The 16,007-nt window shown below is 34.7% G+C and overlaps 2 protein-coding genes and 1 non-coding gene across 7 annotated transcripts in view; 1 reads left to right on the plus strand and 2 right to left on the minus strand.

Moving 5' to 3' along the window:
- The window catches only part of ankhd1 (ankyrin repeat and KH domain containing 1), a 74,490-nt gene extending 67,595 nt beyond the window's left edge, over positions 1-6,895 (minus strand). For 4 of the 5 annotated variants that reach the window (XM_009295484.5, XM_009295483.5, XM_005161355.6 and 1 more), the window contains exon 1: positions 6,435-6,876. In XM_009295484.5, coding sequence (XP_009293759.2) covers positions 6,435-6,710 — 276 coding nt within the window. In that variant the 5' untranslated portion in view covers positions 6,711-6,876. 5 annotated transcript variants of the gene reach the window in all.
- A 2,966-nt stretch (positions 6,896-9,861) lies between these two features.
- zgc:110540 lies at positions 9,862-14,193 on the minus strand. The gene is given in 7 exon segments (NM_001014352.2): positions 9,862-10,520; positions 10,631-10,730; positions 11,105-11,220; positions 11,316-11,463; positions 11,544-11,737; positions 13,153-13,268; positions 13,984-14,193. Coding segments are annotated over 7 exon segments (795 nt in total). The 5' UTR covers positions 14,078-14,193; the 3' UTR covers positions 9,862-10,493.
- A 1,299-nt stretch (positions 14,194-15,492) lies between these two features.
- On the plus strand, positions 15,493-15,574 carry trnas-gcu (transfer RNA serine (anticodon GCU)). The gene has a single exon. It is a non-coding gene; the product is annotated as a tRNA-Ser (tRNA).
- The last annotated feature ends 433 nt before the right edge of the window (positions 15,575-16,007 follow it).

Below are 16,007 nucleotides of genomic sequence, written 5' to 3' on the forward strand. Positions count from 1 at the left end.
ACGGTATGATAATCGTCTAAAACAATACCACGGTTTGACGGTTTCGCGGTATACGGTATGTTACAAATGTTACAAAATAATAGAACAGTGAAGCAAATTTGACTTTTTCCAAATAATATATTTTTAGTTCCTATAAACAACACCACTTACAATGAACAAATAAAAATAAGAAAATAATAAATAATGTGTCAAAGTCCAAATAAAGTCCAAATAAACATGGTGCAAATCCTCAGTAAAAAATAGATATAAATATTTACTATACTATAAATAGTTACATAACGAAACTAGATTCAATATGGAACATCCTTAGGTTTTATGTGCCAGCATGGATATGGTTGTCTATGGATATGGATTTGGAAATGGTTGTTTGCAATGCAGATAAACAGCTGCATCTTCATTTGCGTCTTTTGAGAACAGCAAGAGCAGCAGTTCGTCTTTGCTGTGTCACTGTTTTGTCATGTTTCTGTGCTGCTGTGCATGCAAAAGTACTTAGTATGAGAATTATTTCATGCAAAACCTTTTTTTTTTTTGGCGTTTTATTTAGCCGCGCATAAATGTATGCCTTTCTCTCATTCCGTGTTGTTCAAAAAGCTTGGTCCACAAACAAAAGCGAAACCTATGCTTATTGGTTGTGATATAGCGAGTTTGAACCAATCTGGGCATGGAGGAGGGATAATGCATCAATGTATCATGTCTGATTTGTCCGGAGACACAGTGACGAGCGTTTCTTTGTCAAATCAGCGTTGTCAAATGTTGATGACGTAACCGCACTGATTCCGGAGCCTCTGAAAGTCCGCGTTATGTGATACAGCACTGGAAAGCTGAGATTCTCTTCTTTATGCCAATCTTTGAATTGTATGAATCGGATCAGCGGACCAAAAGTTATTAAACATTTAAGAGCAATACTTATTTTTAGCCGCGGGCGGCTGTCTCGGTCTTTAAGGGTTAAAACCGTTGATATGCAATTGTTCATGGTATGATAATCGTGCACGTTCAAATCGTGGTAGACCGTCATACCGGTATATTGTTACAACCCTAACGCCGGTAATACCGGATACCAGGGTAAAATATGTAGGCTGTTTGACGGTATCAAAATTTCCAAAACTTCTAACCACAAAGTTTATGGATCATATTTTAATGAGAAAAATAAACATGCTATATGGATGCGACCAAAAAAGTGTGAGAGTTTACAGTAGACAACATATTTTGAAGAAATTCTGTGAATTAAACTGCACAAAACAAAAGAAATAATGTTAATTAAAAGGATCAGAGCTGGCTCTCTATAGAACAAAAATTATTGTGGGAAAAGCTTCGTTATGGATGTGATATTTTTTCTGCTATTTACATGACAGATGTAAAATCGCCACTTGTGTTAATTTGGTAAATCAAATATAATTGTTTGAGAACATTGAAAGAGACATTTTTGAGTGAGTATTTTACAGTACTGTAAAATACAAGCCTACAAAATAACTAGCAAGGGTTTCGCTATTTTGGTGAAAACTTTATTATAATTATGGGAAGGTTGACTTTTGCATGGAACTGCTCATATCATAAGCTTTTTTCTGAAGCGAAGCAGACAGTGTATATAAAACTATTAACATACACCATGTAGAGGGTTGAAAAAAGGGAACAATCAGATGACAGTGAATTGTGAACTGTGGCATACTGTGAAAATTAAGTTTCATCAAATTTTTGACCGTCTTTCATTTACTGCATCCAAATAAAACAAAAAAATATATATGAAATAAGATGAAGTACTTTTTAAAAAGTCTTAAATTAGATTCCAAAGACTTCTTTAGATATCTAAAGCTCCGGAAATATTTCCAATAAACACTGAGGGTGATACAAACAAGTGTGCTCTAGCTAAATTATTCTACTCAAGCTTATATGGCTGAACCAATGTCAAAAACTATAACTAGACTATATAATCACTGATAGATCTACAAATGTATTCGTCTCTGCACATTAAAGAAAGACGGGAGAAAGAATGTGGTTTTATCATCTCAACTGAGGATTGGGTAAATATATATAAATTACAATAGGCAACTTCCCGTTCTTCATATGAGAGAATTTTTGCTGAAGAAATATTATTCTTTATTTTCCTTTAGACTAAAACAGAAAATGTCATTTCGTGGAAACTCAATATGTTGGAGAGATATACTCGGCATTTTCGAGAATATTTCAAGTGATTTCAGTTTTGATGTACTTTATTTGGGTATGCTATCAATGGTTTCATCGTAAAAACAAAAAACAAAACAAATGTGTGTATAGAGTCATTCTTGCTTCAAGTAAATAAGCTATTACAGATGCTGGTTATAAACCTAATCCACCACAAATGCAAGATTTGATTGATGTTTTTGGAAAATGTGTTAATTGTGAAGAAACTGTGTACATAACCAAAAAGATACATTTGTTGACTTTTGGTTCAAATGGATTTTTCTGTATATAGTTTTGATATAAATGATCTAATATAATGGAATTGGATATGTTGATCTGTTACTGTCATGAAGAAAATTGCGTTTCATCCTTGGTCCATGATTAGGGAATTTAAATTGGAAAAGTGACAAGTCACTGATGCTGTGAATTTTATGCCTTTCCAATAAAAAAAAAAAATGAATTATAAAGTCCTTATTTCATACATAAATATCTTGATAAATGCCTAAATGTTAGTTTAACATAATGCATGTATACAAATACATAATACACCAACTACATCATGAAATAATGTAATTATGAAATAATTATGGTCATACCACCCAACCCTACAACCGATACCAACTTAAGTGTTAAAGCATGCAAATCCGACTTCGAAATAGTCAGTTATTAGCAGGTTTTCACAGAATAATTTATATAGCTTGCAGCAAAACAACAAGTCAGAATGTCGCATTTTAAAGTGCCATACAAATAAGACATAAATTTCAATATGAGAAGAATGAAAACATAGCCAATGACATGAAAAATGCAGAACTCAACTTCAACCACAAGCATAAAAAATGTCAAGAATTTAAATCTAACTAAAGAACGCATTCATTGGATCCATAATCTCATGAATGCAAGGTAACAAATTTGCACAATTTACCCTCCAGGTCAATTTAAGTATCCAGATTCAGCTGTGTGTGTGGATGTGGAATGATGCAACTCTTTCTTTTCTTGCAAACATAACATTTCTACACATATTTAGAGTCTACTTTTAAGCTCACAGGCCAGACTGACACATGACACAGGGTGACCTAGCAGGAAGTGCATATGGAGTGCAGAGGAATTTGTGGAAATGCAGGTCATACCTGAGCCTGTTATCATATGCATGTACCTCCACCAACTTTAATACCCTCCCCCTTAAATTCCAAACAAATACCAACAACACAAGAGTGGGGCACCCATTACAAGCTAAAAAAAGGCAACAGACACACCCCTGTACTCCAGATAGAAGGAAGGAATCACGTGCAGCTCTAACACAACAGTGTATATGTTTGCGGACATGACAAACTCAATTTGACTGTAGTCATTTGCTTTAAAGCAGACGGTAAAGGTTGAGCCCTTGCGAACAGAGCATTAATATTTCTTAATCACTGCCCACTTGGTAGTGGAGCGAGTATGTTGAACGATATATCACTAAACATGAAAAACCAGAAGAAATATCAACCAGTAGAGATTGCAGTTATGATATGCATTTTCATAAAAGTATAGAATTTGCATACCTTTTTTGAGGGTGAGAGGTTGAAGATGTAATAATATCATATTAGTAAAAGTTTATACTACATACAATGATTTAATAAACATTACATTTGTACGGGAGTCTGGAATTGATCTGTTACATCAGTTGTTGACTGAATATTGAAATATGGTTGTTACACTTAAAAGTGGACACAAATATTATCATGTTTGAGCAAACTACATGTTTGAGGAAGTTAGTCATAATTAAATTGGACAGACGTCTGTCATTTAAACCAGATGACGTTTTGACATTTTCATTAAACATTACAATATCTAAATAGTGTTTACAACAAGATCAATAACAATCGCTAAGAACTAAAGAAAAGTTTAATTTCAGGCTTTAAATGTTCATCTTTAAGCACAATCAGCTGTGTGAAAGGTATTTTGGAATACTTTCGAATTTACCTACGAAAACACTTCTTGTAACACTGTTTATGTGCATTTATGTTTTGATGTATCTGTTTGTTCTATAACTGATAGTTTCTTTATTCTTATTACAGATTAGGGCTGCACAATACATCATTTCAGCATCCATACTGCAATATTCAAATCTGCAATAGTTACATCTGCAGGAGTCTGCAATGTGATTGGGATTATAGTTAATCAGACATTACAGTTAACGTAGCAGGTACATTTAAATGTAAATGTTACGCTTAGAGTTTTTAAAACATTATAATTATTATTATAATACGGTGATTATTTACCTTTTGTTTCTGAATACTGTTTGACTCCACGGAAAATCATATTGTTTATTTGTATCTGTTGTATTTAACTCTGCTTGTCAATTTTAAAAGTAAATGAAAATATCATCTAAAATAATATATAACAATATATATTGCAGTTAGGCATTGGACGATAACCGGTTTTAAGGTTTAACGCAGTTTGGCAAAGTCAAGGTTTTAAAACGGTCAAAGTTTCCTGTAATACCTTTCCTAAGGTATATGTAAGTTGTTGTTGTTTTTATTTTGCTTTTCACAACTATTCATTTTGTTTTTTTCAGGGACACAATATATTCAGCAGAAAAGCAACCTCTACATCAAAAGCTACTGTTCCAAAATGTTTTTATGAAATATGTTGTTAAATGGGGAAAAGTTCTTGTTTTTTACCTAGACATGTAATAACTTATTTAGGCGCAATAATCACAATACCGTAAAAACATGATATTTTTATCGAAGGTTATCATACCCTCAGAATCTTATTCCGGCCCATGCCTAATCGCATTAAATGAAATGTATATATATATATACAGATATTGCAACGTCAGTTTCATCCAATATCATGCAGCCCTATTACAAATTGTTTGCTTTTATGTAAAAAAAAAAAAAAAAAAAAAACGAAAAGTATTAGTTTTGACTGATTTTGAAAGTGTCAAGAATATATTCAAATCCATCTGATTGCGAAAGTGATATGGCAACAACCTTATTTCATGCAAAAAAAAAAAAAAAACAGATTCAATTCATGTTTATTTAATTAGCGCTTTTTACAATATAGATTGTGTCAAGGCAGGCCCCGCATAGTTCTATTAAAGTCCAGATTTCAATGATTATTACAGAATTCCAGATTAATGTGTTAATGCGATATAAAATCTCTCATCTGGTAACATAATCTTTTGGTCATATTGTCCACAGCTACAACATGCATGAATTGTTCATCATGCAATTCTTGCGTGGCAAATGTCATGACCTGTCAACTGTCAACAAAGATGAATCTACACAATCTTTGCATTAAAGTTGTATCCAGATCACATCTAAGCTCGGAAGAACAGAAAAGAACACACCTTTTTCAGGAATACGTGACTGCAGTTTAAGAAAACTTAGTGGGATTGATAATTAAACATCTACAGGACCCAACAGGTGCATCTGGCTATTTGACGCCAAACCCGCATGACAAGTCGCCCTGAAACCCAGCGCTTGATTATCATAATAGCAAATGATTGCTCTTCTGACAGCAAAATAATAATAACCTCTAAGCTTACAGCTTGATGTTTTTAACATCTGCGACTTGTGAAATTGCAGAAACTGTAGTGGACATATAAGCACAAGCACTAATACGCAGGTTAATGTGAACATTGTTACATCACGCTCCTACAGTCAAAAATGGCACAAATATCACCTCGAAGTCGAGCTGTAAGTTTACCAACAGTGCAAAGGCCTGGCGAGGCACCGTCACGCAGATAAGCTTTGCTAAACAGCTAATATTTCCAGCTAATATTTAGTTACACACCAAGATCCACTTAGCTTCTCGGCTAACGCCATTTCTACATCCTTCAAAACGACTGTCACGCAGACACGACGTGTGGCCAGTTACAGTTTTAAGCACGTAAACTAAAGTGGCAAGTGAAATAATTCGGGACGGCTAACTAGCAGACGATGGCGTTGCCCCCTGATGTTCTGTTTAGGCCCAAATCGCAGCCTTCGTCTCTGAGCCCGTGCTAAGCTAAGCTAGCTCGCCTGAATTTCAGCTATTTAGAAACGCAACTGGCAACGTGGGTCGCATGAAACGCTGCTGAAATGTCTGCAAGGTGCGCCTTGCGTGAGGACATTGTTGTGTGAATGTTGACAAAAGTGGGACGTGATAAGTCGTTCTCTTTAGACGAGGTGATTAATTCCAGGGTTTTGGTGGGTTGGGAATGAAGCCTATTAAGGCTAGCTGGGATTAGCATGTGAGCTAGCACACACACACACTCTCACACACTTTCCTACTGGCAGACTCGCTCTCACCTCAGACACCTCATCCTCGTCGCTGCCGGATCCGGGGCCCGAGGAGAGCACTGCGGCCGCTGTGAGTTTGAAATCAAGTCTGTCTGTGGTGGGCCCGCCAGCCTCGCCGAACAAGCGGACTTTCTTGCCACCGACGCCGATCCCGAGGCCCCCGAGTCCGGCTCCTGGTGTAGCTCCAACCCCCATCCCTAACGCTGGGGAACGCGGAGTCACCGAGTCAATCTCGTCCTCGAAGCCGTCCGTCAGCATTGCCGTCCCGGCTACTGCATCCTGCATACTTTCTTAAATAATACGTCTATTTGTGAAGGTAATGTTGTCTCTTCACTTTCTTTGGGGTTATGTTGTTATAAAATAATTACGTTTTACTTCAGAAAAATCCTCAAACTCTCCTGAAGCGAGAAGAGAATCTCTTTCCCCCAAGCCATTAACTTTCTAACAACCTACCCTACTTCGTTCCATTTGTGTATTGTCCCGCCCCTGTTCAAAATATGCGAAGAACATTGGGCGCGAGAGTTGAGGACTGGAAGACGATTGGCTGCGGCGGACGCTACTCGAGCGAAAGCACGCAACGTCAAGGTTGGTTGATACGAGGGCTTTAAGATTTAACGCCAGGAAACATTTTTAAGTCAAGACGATTGGACGCGGGCACGCTTGTCACAAATTCCCGCCCTCACGAAACGCCTATTTTCGTCTTTTTCCAGAAAGTAGAGGTTAATTTGTTTTACAATCATATTTATGAAGTTTTGTCAGTTTCGGTGTCATGTTTACAGTGCTGCGTTGCAAGATGCACCTGGTTAGTCAAGACAGTAACTGTCGAATTATTTTGTGAATACAGTGCATCTAATGCACTGACAGCTGAAAGTCTGAGTGGCTGTCAACTCTTTGCGTCCAATATTAAGCAGCTCTTAGTATTTAACATGTTTCAGGACAACTGTGTCAATAACAGTCTGCTCAGAGGAGGGCGCGACCGACTAGGGTGAAGCAATACCCGGATTTCTGTAATTTCGATTTCGTTATGGGACTTGTAGTTTAATTTCCACACATATGTAACAATATACAAACATTATATAGCATGTGAATCAAAGTGTATCATGAGGAAATATGCGCATAGCATTTGCGAAATCTTTTTTTACATAACTTTTTTTCTACGTTCTTCTGCATACATATTTGACATCTTACTGTGGTAAAGAAGCTGTGAGCCAATTTTATATGAACAGTAATTTATGACTCCATGGAAATATTGCATGGAAAGCTGTGTTTTTACCTTTAAAGGAGTTATTTCAGCCTCAAAAAAGTCCTCCAATATTAAAATAAATTCAGTGAGTCAAACAATAAATGTCTTTCTGGCTATGCAAAGTCTAAAAATGTTGTGCAGGGGAACATTCGAGTATTTTTTGATACAGTGGGGCATCCTGAAGTCGAGAAGATGAGTTTAATGAGACTAGAGAAATATGAACGAGATTGCAGTTTACTAGTATTTAATGAGGTCTCCAAAAAGGTGATTTATTTATTTTGTACAGAAGTATGTTTTACCTAACTAACTTTACATTTCATCTTTGCTCTGCTAACAACATATTAAAGATGAATTTAGGTTAATACATATTTGAAACATTTCTTAGACTTCTAATTTAAGTGGCTAAAATGTATATGGCATTAAATAGGTCCCACCCACTGTATTTACAATGCAGGTTCACGATGCAAACTAGACTAATGAAAAGTATATATTTATATTGAGTATTATTTAGGCCTTAATGCCACACAGGACATTGCTACAGATCATTTGACATTTAAACCACTTCCAAGCAGAAATATACACTACCGGCCAAAAGTTTGGGGTCAGTTTTTTTTTTTTTAATGTTGTTCATCAAGGCAGCATTAATTAAATATAAAAACAATTGTCAAGTATTTATTAAAATTTATATTTTTTTTAAAATAATTGCTTTCTTTTTGTATGTAGTTTCAAATGAAATTATTACTCCAGTCATTATTGCTATTACTAATACCTTTAATAATATTTATAATCATTAAAGTGATTTCTGAAGGATCATGTGACTTAGAAGCCTAGAGTAATGAAGCTGAAAATTCATTTTTAAAATCATAGGAATTAATTAGTTCATTTTCTTTTCAGCTTTGTCCCTTTTTTAATCTGGAGTCGCCACAGCGGAATGAACAGCCAACTTATCCAGCACGTTTTTACGCAACCCATCTCTGGGAAACACATACTCATTCACACTCATACACTACGGACAATTTAGGCTACCCATTTCACCTGTACCACATATCTTTGGACTATGGGGGAAACCAGAGCACCCTGAGGAAACCCACGAGAACACAGGGAGAACATGCAAACTCCACACAGAAATGCCAACTGACCCAGCCAAGGTTTGAACCAGCGACCTTCTTGCTGTGAGGCGACAGCACTACCTACTGCGTTGCCAGGATTATATTATATATTATTAAATGATAAACTTTTAAACAGATATTTTGTAGTACAATAACATTTAACAATTTTTACAGTATTTATGATTAAATAAATGCAGCCTTGGTGAGCAGGATTAGCTCATTTTAAAACATTTAAAAATCCTACTGACCCCAAACTTTTGCTAGTATGTATATTTACAGTTGAAGTCATAATTATTAGCTCCCCTTTCAATTTTTTTGTCTTTTTTAATTATTTTCTAAATGATGTTTAACAGAGCAAGGAAATCTTCACAGTATGTTTGATAATATTTTTTTCTTCTGGAGAAAGTCTTATTTGTTTAATTTCGGCTAGAATAAAAGCAGTTTTTAATTTTTTTTAAAAACCATTTTAGGCAAAAAATTATTAGCCCCTTTAAGCTATTTTTTCCCCAATAGTCTACAGAAGAAACCATTGTTATACAATAACTTGCCTAATTACCCTAACCTGCCTAGTTAACCTAATTAAGCATTTAAATGTAGCTTTAAGCTGTATAAAAGTGTCTTGAAAGATATCTAGTAAAATATTTACTGTCATCATAGCAAAGATAAAATAAATCAGTTATGAGAGATGAGTTTCTAAAATCATTGTGTTTAGAAATGTTTTGAAAAAAAAATTGCTCTTCAATAAACAGAAATTGGGGGAAAATTAAATGGGGGCTAATAATTCTGACTTCAACTGTTTATACACACACACACACATATCTATCTATATCTATATATGTTCTCCATTATAGAAAAATTTAGGTTTTAACGAGTCAAAAGTCTTAACATATATTAAAGAAATCTGAAAATAAACTTAAATGGATTGTCAACATTGACCTTGAAAGCTTTAATTATAATGAACAAAAGATGGATTGAGTCAGCAGGTCCTTGTTGGTTCTGACAACCTGTATTACAGCAAGCAAGAGTTTGGCCAAGTATTCATGAGAAAAACTGGAATGAATTGTCTCTAAAACTGCAAACATTTCTGGTTGTGAAACCTCTTTTATTTTTCTCTCTATTCAAGTTATACATTGTTTCAATACACATTCATCCCACAGCTCTTCTCCAATAAAATGACATGACATTTGCAGTGGTTCATAATTAAATAAAAAAATGATTCAGCACTCACAGAGCAATTTCAAACAGATTAAATATTTAAGTGCAGAGAGTAACTAAATGAACTTTCCAATTGTGTAATGTAAGCATCATTTTTTTTAACCACTGACATCTCCAGAGTTGGTCTGTGGGAATCCTGCAACATTAAAACTAAAACGTACATTAAGTCTGTATAACTCATTACAAAATGTATAAAAAAGTATCTCTGCACCAACAGCATATGTTGCTCGTCACAAAATATTCCACACTTTACATTTGATGTAATTCTTATCCTATACAAAGTACTTAAAACAAAATTAATAACACATGGTTGATTTTTTTTGTTTGCTTTTTGTTAAAATGATATTTTAATGTAAAATTACAAAATAGATATATACAAGCTAAACATAACAATCAGTTAAAAATAACAACACAATGATACAAAATTCACTCAGTTGACCACATGCATGAATCCATCAAGTTTTCATGATCAACACACAATAAATTACTTTTATTTAAATGCTAAAGGCTGTTCAGAAACTCCTTGACCTGAAATAAAACAAGAGTAATTTACTTTCAATATCAAACTGTATCCAAATATGGTGATTCAAAAACACTGCACTGCAAGCGTCCACACAAACACACCCATATATACATACCTTATCAATTACACCTTCCTGTTTAATTCTGTCATTTTTAAAATCCTCATTAACATCCAGGATCAGGATGGGAAGGTCTTTTAGATACTCAAAGTCCAACCTGCATGAGACAAGATATCAATTCAAGTTTATGTGTACAGCGCTTTTTACAATGATTGTTCTTTCAAAGCAGCTTTATGAAAGGTGCATTACAATTAAATTAAGTCAAAGCTACAATCAAATGTAAGTTATTATATATATATATATATATATATATATATATATATATATATATATATATATATATATATATATATATATATATATATATATGCCAGCATCTATTATTGATGATGATGTCTATGTGTGCATGTTTAATGAAGTGTATTAAGTGTATGTGTTGTCCTTGAGTGGCTTCATCTCTTTAAATGTGTTGGAAGAAATTCAAACAGCTCAAATGCAGGTTTAGCACCTAATAATAAGCCAATCACTAACTTTGTGGTTTGGTTGTACAGCCAACACTCGTGCTTATAATGCAGCTTCTCCAAATAGTCCAGAGGAATCCCCTGCTCCTCTTCTCGTCCTCTAAACTGAAGCCGCTGCATACACCTCTGCAGATCATGCATATAATCAGTCAACCATCCTAACATTTATTCCATCATTTCCATGTTACTACAGGTGTATCACATAATGAGCTGCAAGATACCTCAGGATCAGCCCGAAGATAGATCATGGCATCCAGTTCAATCTGCGACTCAAACTGAGTGAGAAGCCATGAATGCCAGTCTTGGTAAATGGCCCATTCGGTCTCATTCAAATCTCCGGACTCAAAGAGATTGGAGGCGAACACGTATCTGGAGATTTGCAAATATCAAGCTTTTCAGTTAAATGGCATTCTTTGGTAGCTGTTTTTCATGACTCTTTTTGTATGTACCGGTCACTGTAGACGGAGCGCTCAAAGAACTGGACTGGCTTCTCTGCCTGCTGAAGTTTGGCAGATGGAGGCTGAAGCTGCGAACGGACTCGACTCAGACAGGCGTAGGTCTGGAAAGTGTAGGACCAGCGACTCGGCTTGTCGTATAACATCTGCAGCAGGTTGCCTCCGCTCTTCTGGGATGTGCTGAGCTCCTATATGGTTTAAAGAGGTTTTATTATGTTAAATCATTGATATTAATATTTGAGACAGGACTTAGGAGGTGTTTACGCTACAACACCATTAAAACGGAAAACTCTTTTTCTATGATAGAGTTCCTCTATCTACATTTTAGCCACTTAAAATTCTTTTTCTCTTGTTTCTATGAAAATTTAACTCTTTTAGAAATATTTCCCAAGTGCTGTTGAATGGTAAGATTTTTTTAACACATTTTTAAACAATAGTTTTAATAACTTATTTGTAATCACTAATTTCTTTGGTCTTTGGCATAGTGGATAATATTTTATTAGTTCTTTTGCAAGATGTTGTATTCAGCTTAAAGTGTTGTTCAAAAGCATAACTAGGTTATTAGGGTTAACTACGCAAGTTAGGTAAAGTAGGCAACTTATTGGACTACAGTGGTTTCTTCTGTAGCCAAAAAACAATGTCTTACGGGGCTGATGATATTGTTTATATTGTTATTGTTTTTTATAGTCAAACTGTAAGAATGGGCTATATGCACAGACAGACAGACTTTAAATTTTCAGTCAGGCAGCCCAAGGGCTTCGGGTCAACTGTCTTTCCATTACAAAATTGTTACGTTTAAGATCAGATTTTTTTTAAATCAGCAATCTTTACTGCCTGTTAGAAATGCGAATTGGACAAGCACAGCCATGTCTTAAAAACATGAATTTATTTTACCACACTATTTATAATGGAATTTCTGCGCTAGCCTGTTGCTACTGATGGCGTCAGTGGTTACAACGAAATTTAATCTCGTTTTATGCTTAAACAAATAAATTAATGCTTAAGTCTAATTAACTGAATGTATTGTACTTGCATTGCATCGATGCTGTAAAAACAGCTTGAAATTGTCACATAAAGCTTTCATTAAAAGTTTATCATTGCTTTAAAACTCTAGCTGTGCATAGAGCCCATTACGACTTTCTCCAGAAGAAAAACATATTATAGGAAATACTGTGAAATGTCTGTTAAACATCACTTAGGGAAATCTTTTAAAAATAATACAAATTTCACTGGAGGGGTAATCATTTTGCTTTCAACTGTACATGACTGTGGTGTTTTAGGGATCTAAAACTGGGTTTTTAAAGTATTACTTTCTAAAGTTTATACTATTAGAATTTTAAGAAAACAACAGACTAATTTATAACTACTATATAACATCTACATTACTAGATGCACAGACTAATGTGCATTTCTGATATACACATACAAATTGCATAATCAGTCTGTGTATGCTTCTTTACAAAGTGTCATTTCCAACTAATAGCCTGGCATGATACAGCGATTTCAGTCATGGATATTCAGCTTTCAAAACAACAAAGGAAAACTTTGTGCAACAAAAGTTTTGTTTTATTTATTTAAAATCAAATCTTAGACTTAACTGTACCTCATATTCATTCTCTGTGGTCTGTACATTGCACCATTTCCCTATGGGCTCTGGTATGACCTCCCATTCCTCTGATGCCCGCTCTAACAAACGTACGAAAGTGGACTTTCCTGCCGCTGTTGAACAGATATAAATGTTTTAAAATGCAAAACAAAAAATGTACAACATGCGGTGCACCTTATTATTACAGACTAAAACAAATCCCCTAGATAGTTAACTATTTCATGAATTGGCTGAAACATCCTTAAATAAAACTTTGTGTAAGTTTAACAGTTTAATAAAATATCATGCAGTTGTGTTTCTGTTGTGCAAGTCTATCGTCATATTAGCTTCACTTACATGAAAGGTACAAACTATTATAAATTTAATACACTAAAACCAAGCATTTTATACATTTCAAACTGGATGCAGAGACAAAGTTAAGGTAAAAAATTTAGGCCATTTGATGTTGATTATTAGTTATATTTTATACAGGTGTTTGTCATGGCTTTGTAACATCATGACACAATTACGTAACTGTCGACATTTACTTTATTTCATGCAACACGTTTATACTTTCAAAGACATTACTGAATATGTGGACATTTACTAAGTAATTATACTAGGTACAAAATATATAAACAGTTATGCTATTGCAAATAACAGAAATCGATGGTGTTTTGTTCCCTCAAAAAAGGTCTAGTATTTGGCGCCAACTGCACTACTGTATACCGCTACTGTATAACAGTAACGTTACAGAATGTTAACGAACTAAACCAAACCGCACGCACAGAATATATTAAGTTCGTATATTTATATTACTTGACTAGAAAACAAAACAATACAACTTACCAATGTTTCCCTCTATCGAGACCTTCATTGCCCTTTTTTCAAAACTCAGGTCTGCGTCGAAACTCGAACAAAGTCTCTTAGGAGGAGTTGCCATTATTGTATCAAGAAAATAAACAAATAAATAATAAAACAAGTACTTGAAACTCTTTAAATAAAAAAAATCTACAAGGACCAAATGTTATCGTGCGCGCCTAAACAGCTTCAAGAACCGCTTGAAATTCGCGGTAAAGGCAAGTGTTCACATGGCCAGGGGAGGAGCTCTGCTACATGCCCTCTGTGATTGGTCAAGCCCGCAAAGGCCTCCGTTTCATTGGTTGACGTTTACAGCGCGCTGAGCTCTGCTGAGCTGTACCGCCTGCTGACTGAGATACTTCCGTCGTTTTTATCTGGTAAACAAAACCCAGACTATTAATATTAAGACAACGTTTCAGACCTTTAAATTATGTAAATATCCCAAGATTGAAGTGGTAAGTGATCGCAAAGGTGGAAAGAAAGATCCAAATAGTTTATGCTGAAATTAAATTAGTTTCATTACATTGTTCAGTTACACGTTGTTCAACTTAAAAAAATAAAAATTATGTGCAAATTTGTTTTGTTGTTGATGGTAAAGTTAAGACTGTAAATGTTGTAAACGTCGACATATATATATATATATTTTTTTTTTTCATATAAATTTCCCGTTCTGCTAAAGTCATTGATAATGATCATTTATAGATTAGCTAAAGCAAGTCTCCACGGACTGTAAACATTGAAGGTTTTTACACCCTAGGAACAGAGCAGTCAAACATTTATTGAACGAACATCTCAATATACGTTGATTTTCATTCATTCATTTTCTTGTCGGCTTAGTCCCTTTATTAATCCGGGGTCGCCACAGCGGAATGAACCGCCAACTTATCCAGCAAGTTTTTACGCAGCGGATGCCCTTCCTGCCGCAACCCATCTCTGGGAAAACGTTGATTTTAAATTATTTTAAATATAACGTGTCAATTTGCAAATCAATACCATTATATGGCCGATAGAGGGCAGCAGTGAACTACGTAACACGAATGTCAATCTAAAGCATTTCCCGCACTTTTAAGCCAAACTAAATATATAAACATGTAACGTTAACGTAGAAATCGAAACACCACGTTGATTGGTATCGCTTTTCATTGAATTGTGTGTGAGTTCATATCATTATCGTCGTTACTTGTTTGTGAGTCACATTAATTACAAGCAAATCGTTTAAATAATTCGCGATAAACAGTCTGTATTATTGTAATTTAAGGTAAGGTAAGTTTCTATGTACTAAAAAGCTGTAAACATTCCCATAAAGCAAATTTTTAATAGATGATTTTAATGTCTGTGTAGTGTTTAATGCCATTGTAATTGTGATATTGACTATGAATATCACAGAGGCAATGTTTCATCTACAAGAAAATGTTTAAGTATATATTGCGTGAGCATATAAACAGTTTGCACAGTAAGCTATTTTTTTACTTATGTGTTCACGCTTTGTAGCTGTATGACGAGGTGGCCGAGTGGTTAAGGCGATGGACTGCTAATCCATTGTGCTCTGCACGCGTGGGTTCGAATCCCATCCTCGTCGAACTTTATTGTTTATATTTTTGAAGTGTTTACCTGATATTACGTTGAGAAGATCAATTAAGCGCTGATAATATTAAATACCGTTCAGTGTTGTACCTTATTTTTCGAATAGTCTATTACTGTTCATTATTAAAAAATATTGTCATTTTAAATAGATGATTTATTAATAAAACATTTTTTTCTGCATTAGTAACATTGTTTGTTTTCTTCATGAAGGGGTTGCAAGTTAATAAATGACAGTGATATTGGTAACTCCAAAAACGACATCAACATTATTGAAGAGTCTGAAATTTCCATTAAAAATTGATTTTTTTCAACCTCCTTTGTTTGTGTTGAGATATTTCACTTTAAAGACGAGGAAATGGACTTATTCTTTGCCATAAAAGTGATGTCACTTAACGTACACACAAGAGTCTGACAAAAATGCTCATTTT

This window comes from Danio rerio, chromosome 21, assembly GCF_049306965.1.
Source record: "Danio rerio strain Tuebingen ecotype United States chromosome 21, GRCz12tu, whole genome shotgun sequence".
In the NCBI taxonomy this organism is placed as follows: domain Eukaryota; kingdom Metazoa; phylum Chordata; class Actinopteri; order Cypriniformes; family Danionidae; genus Danio; species Danio rerio.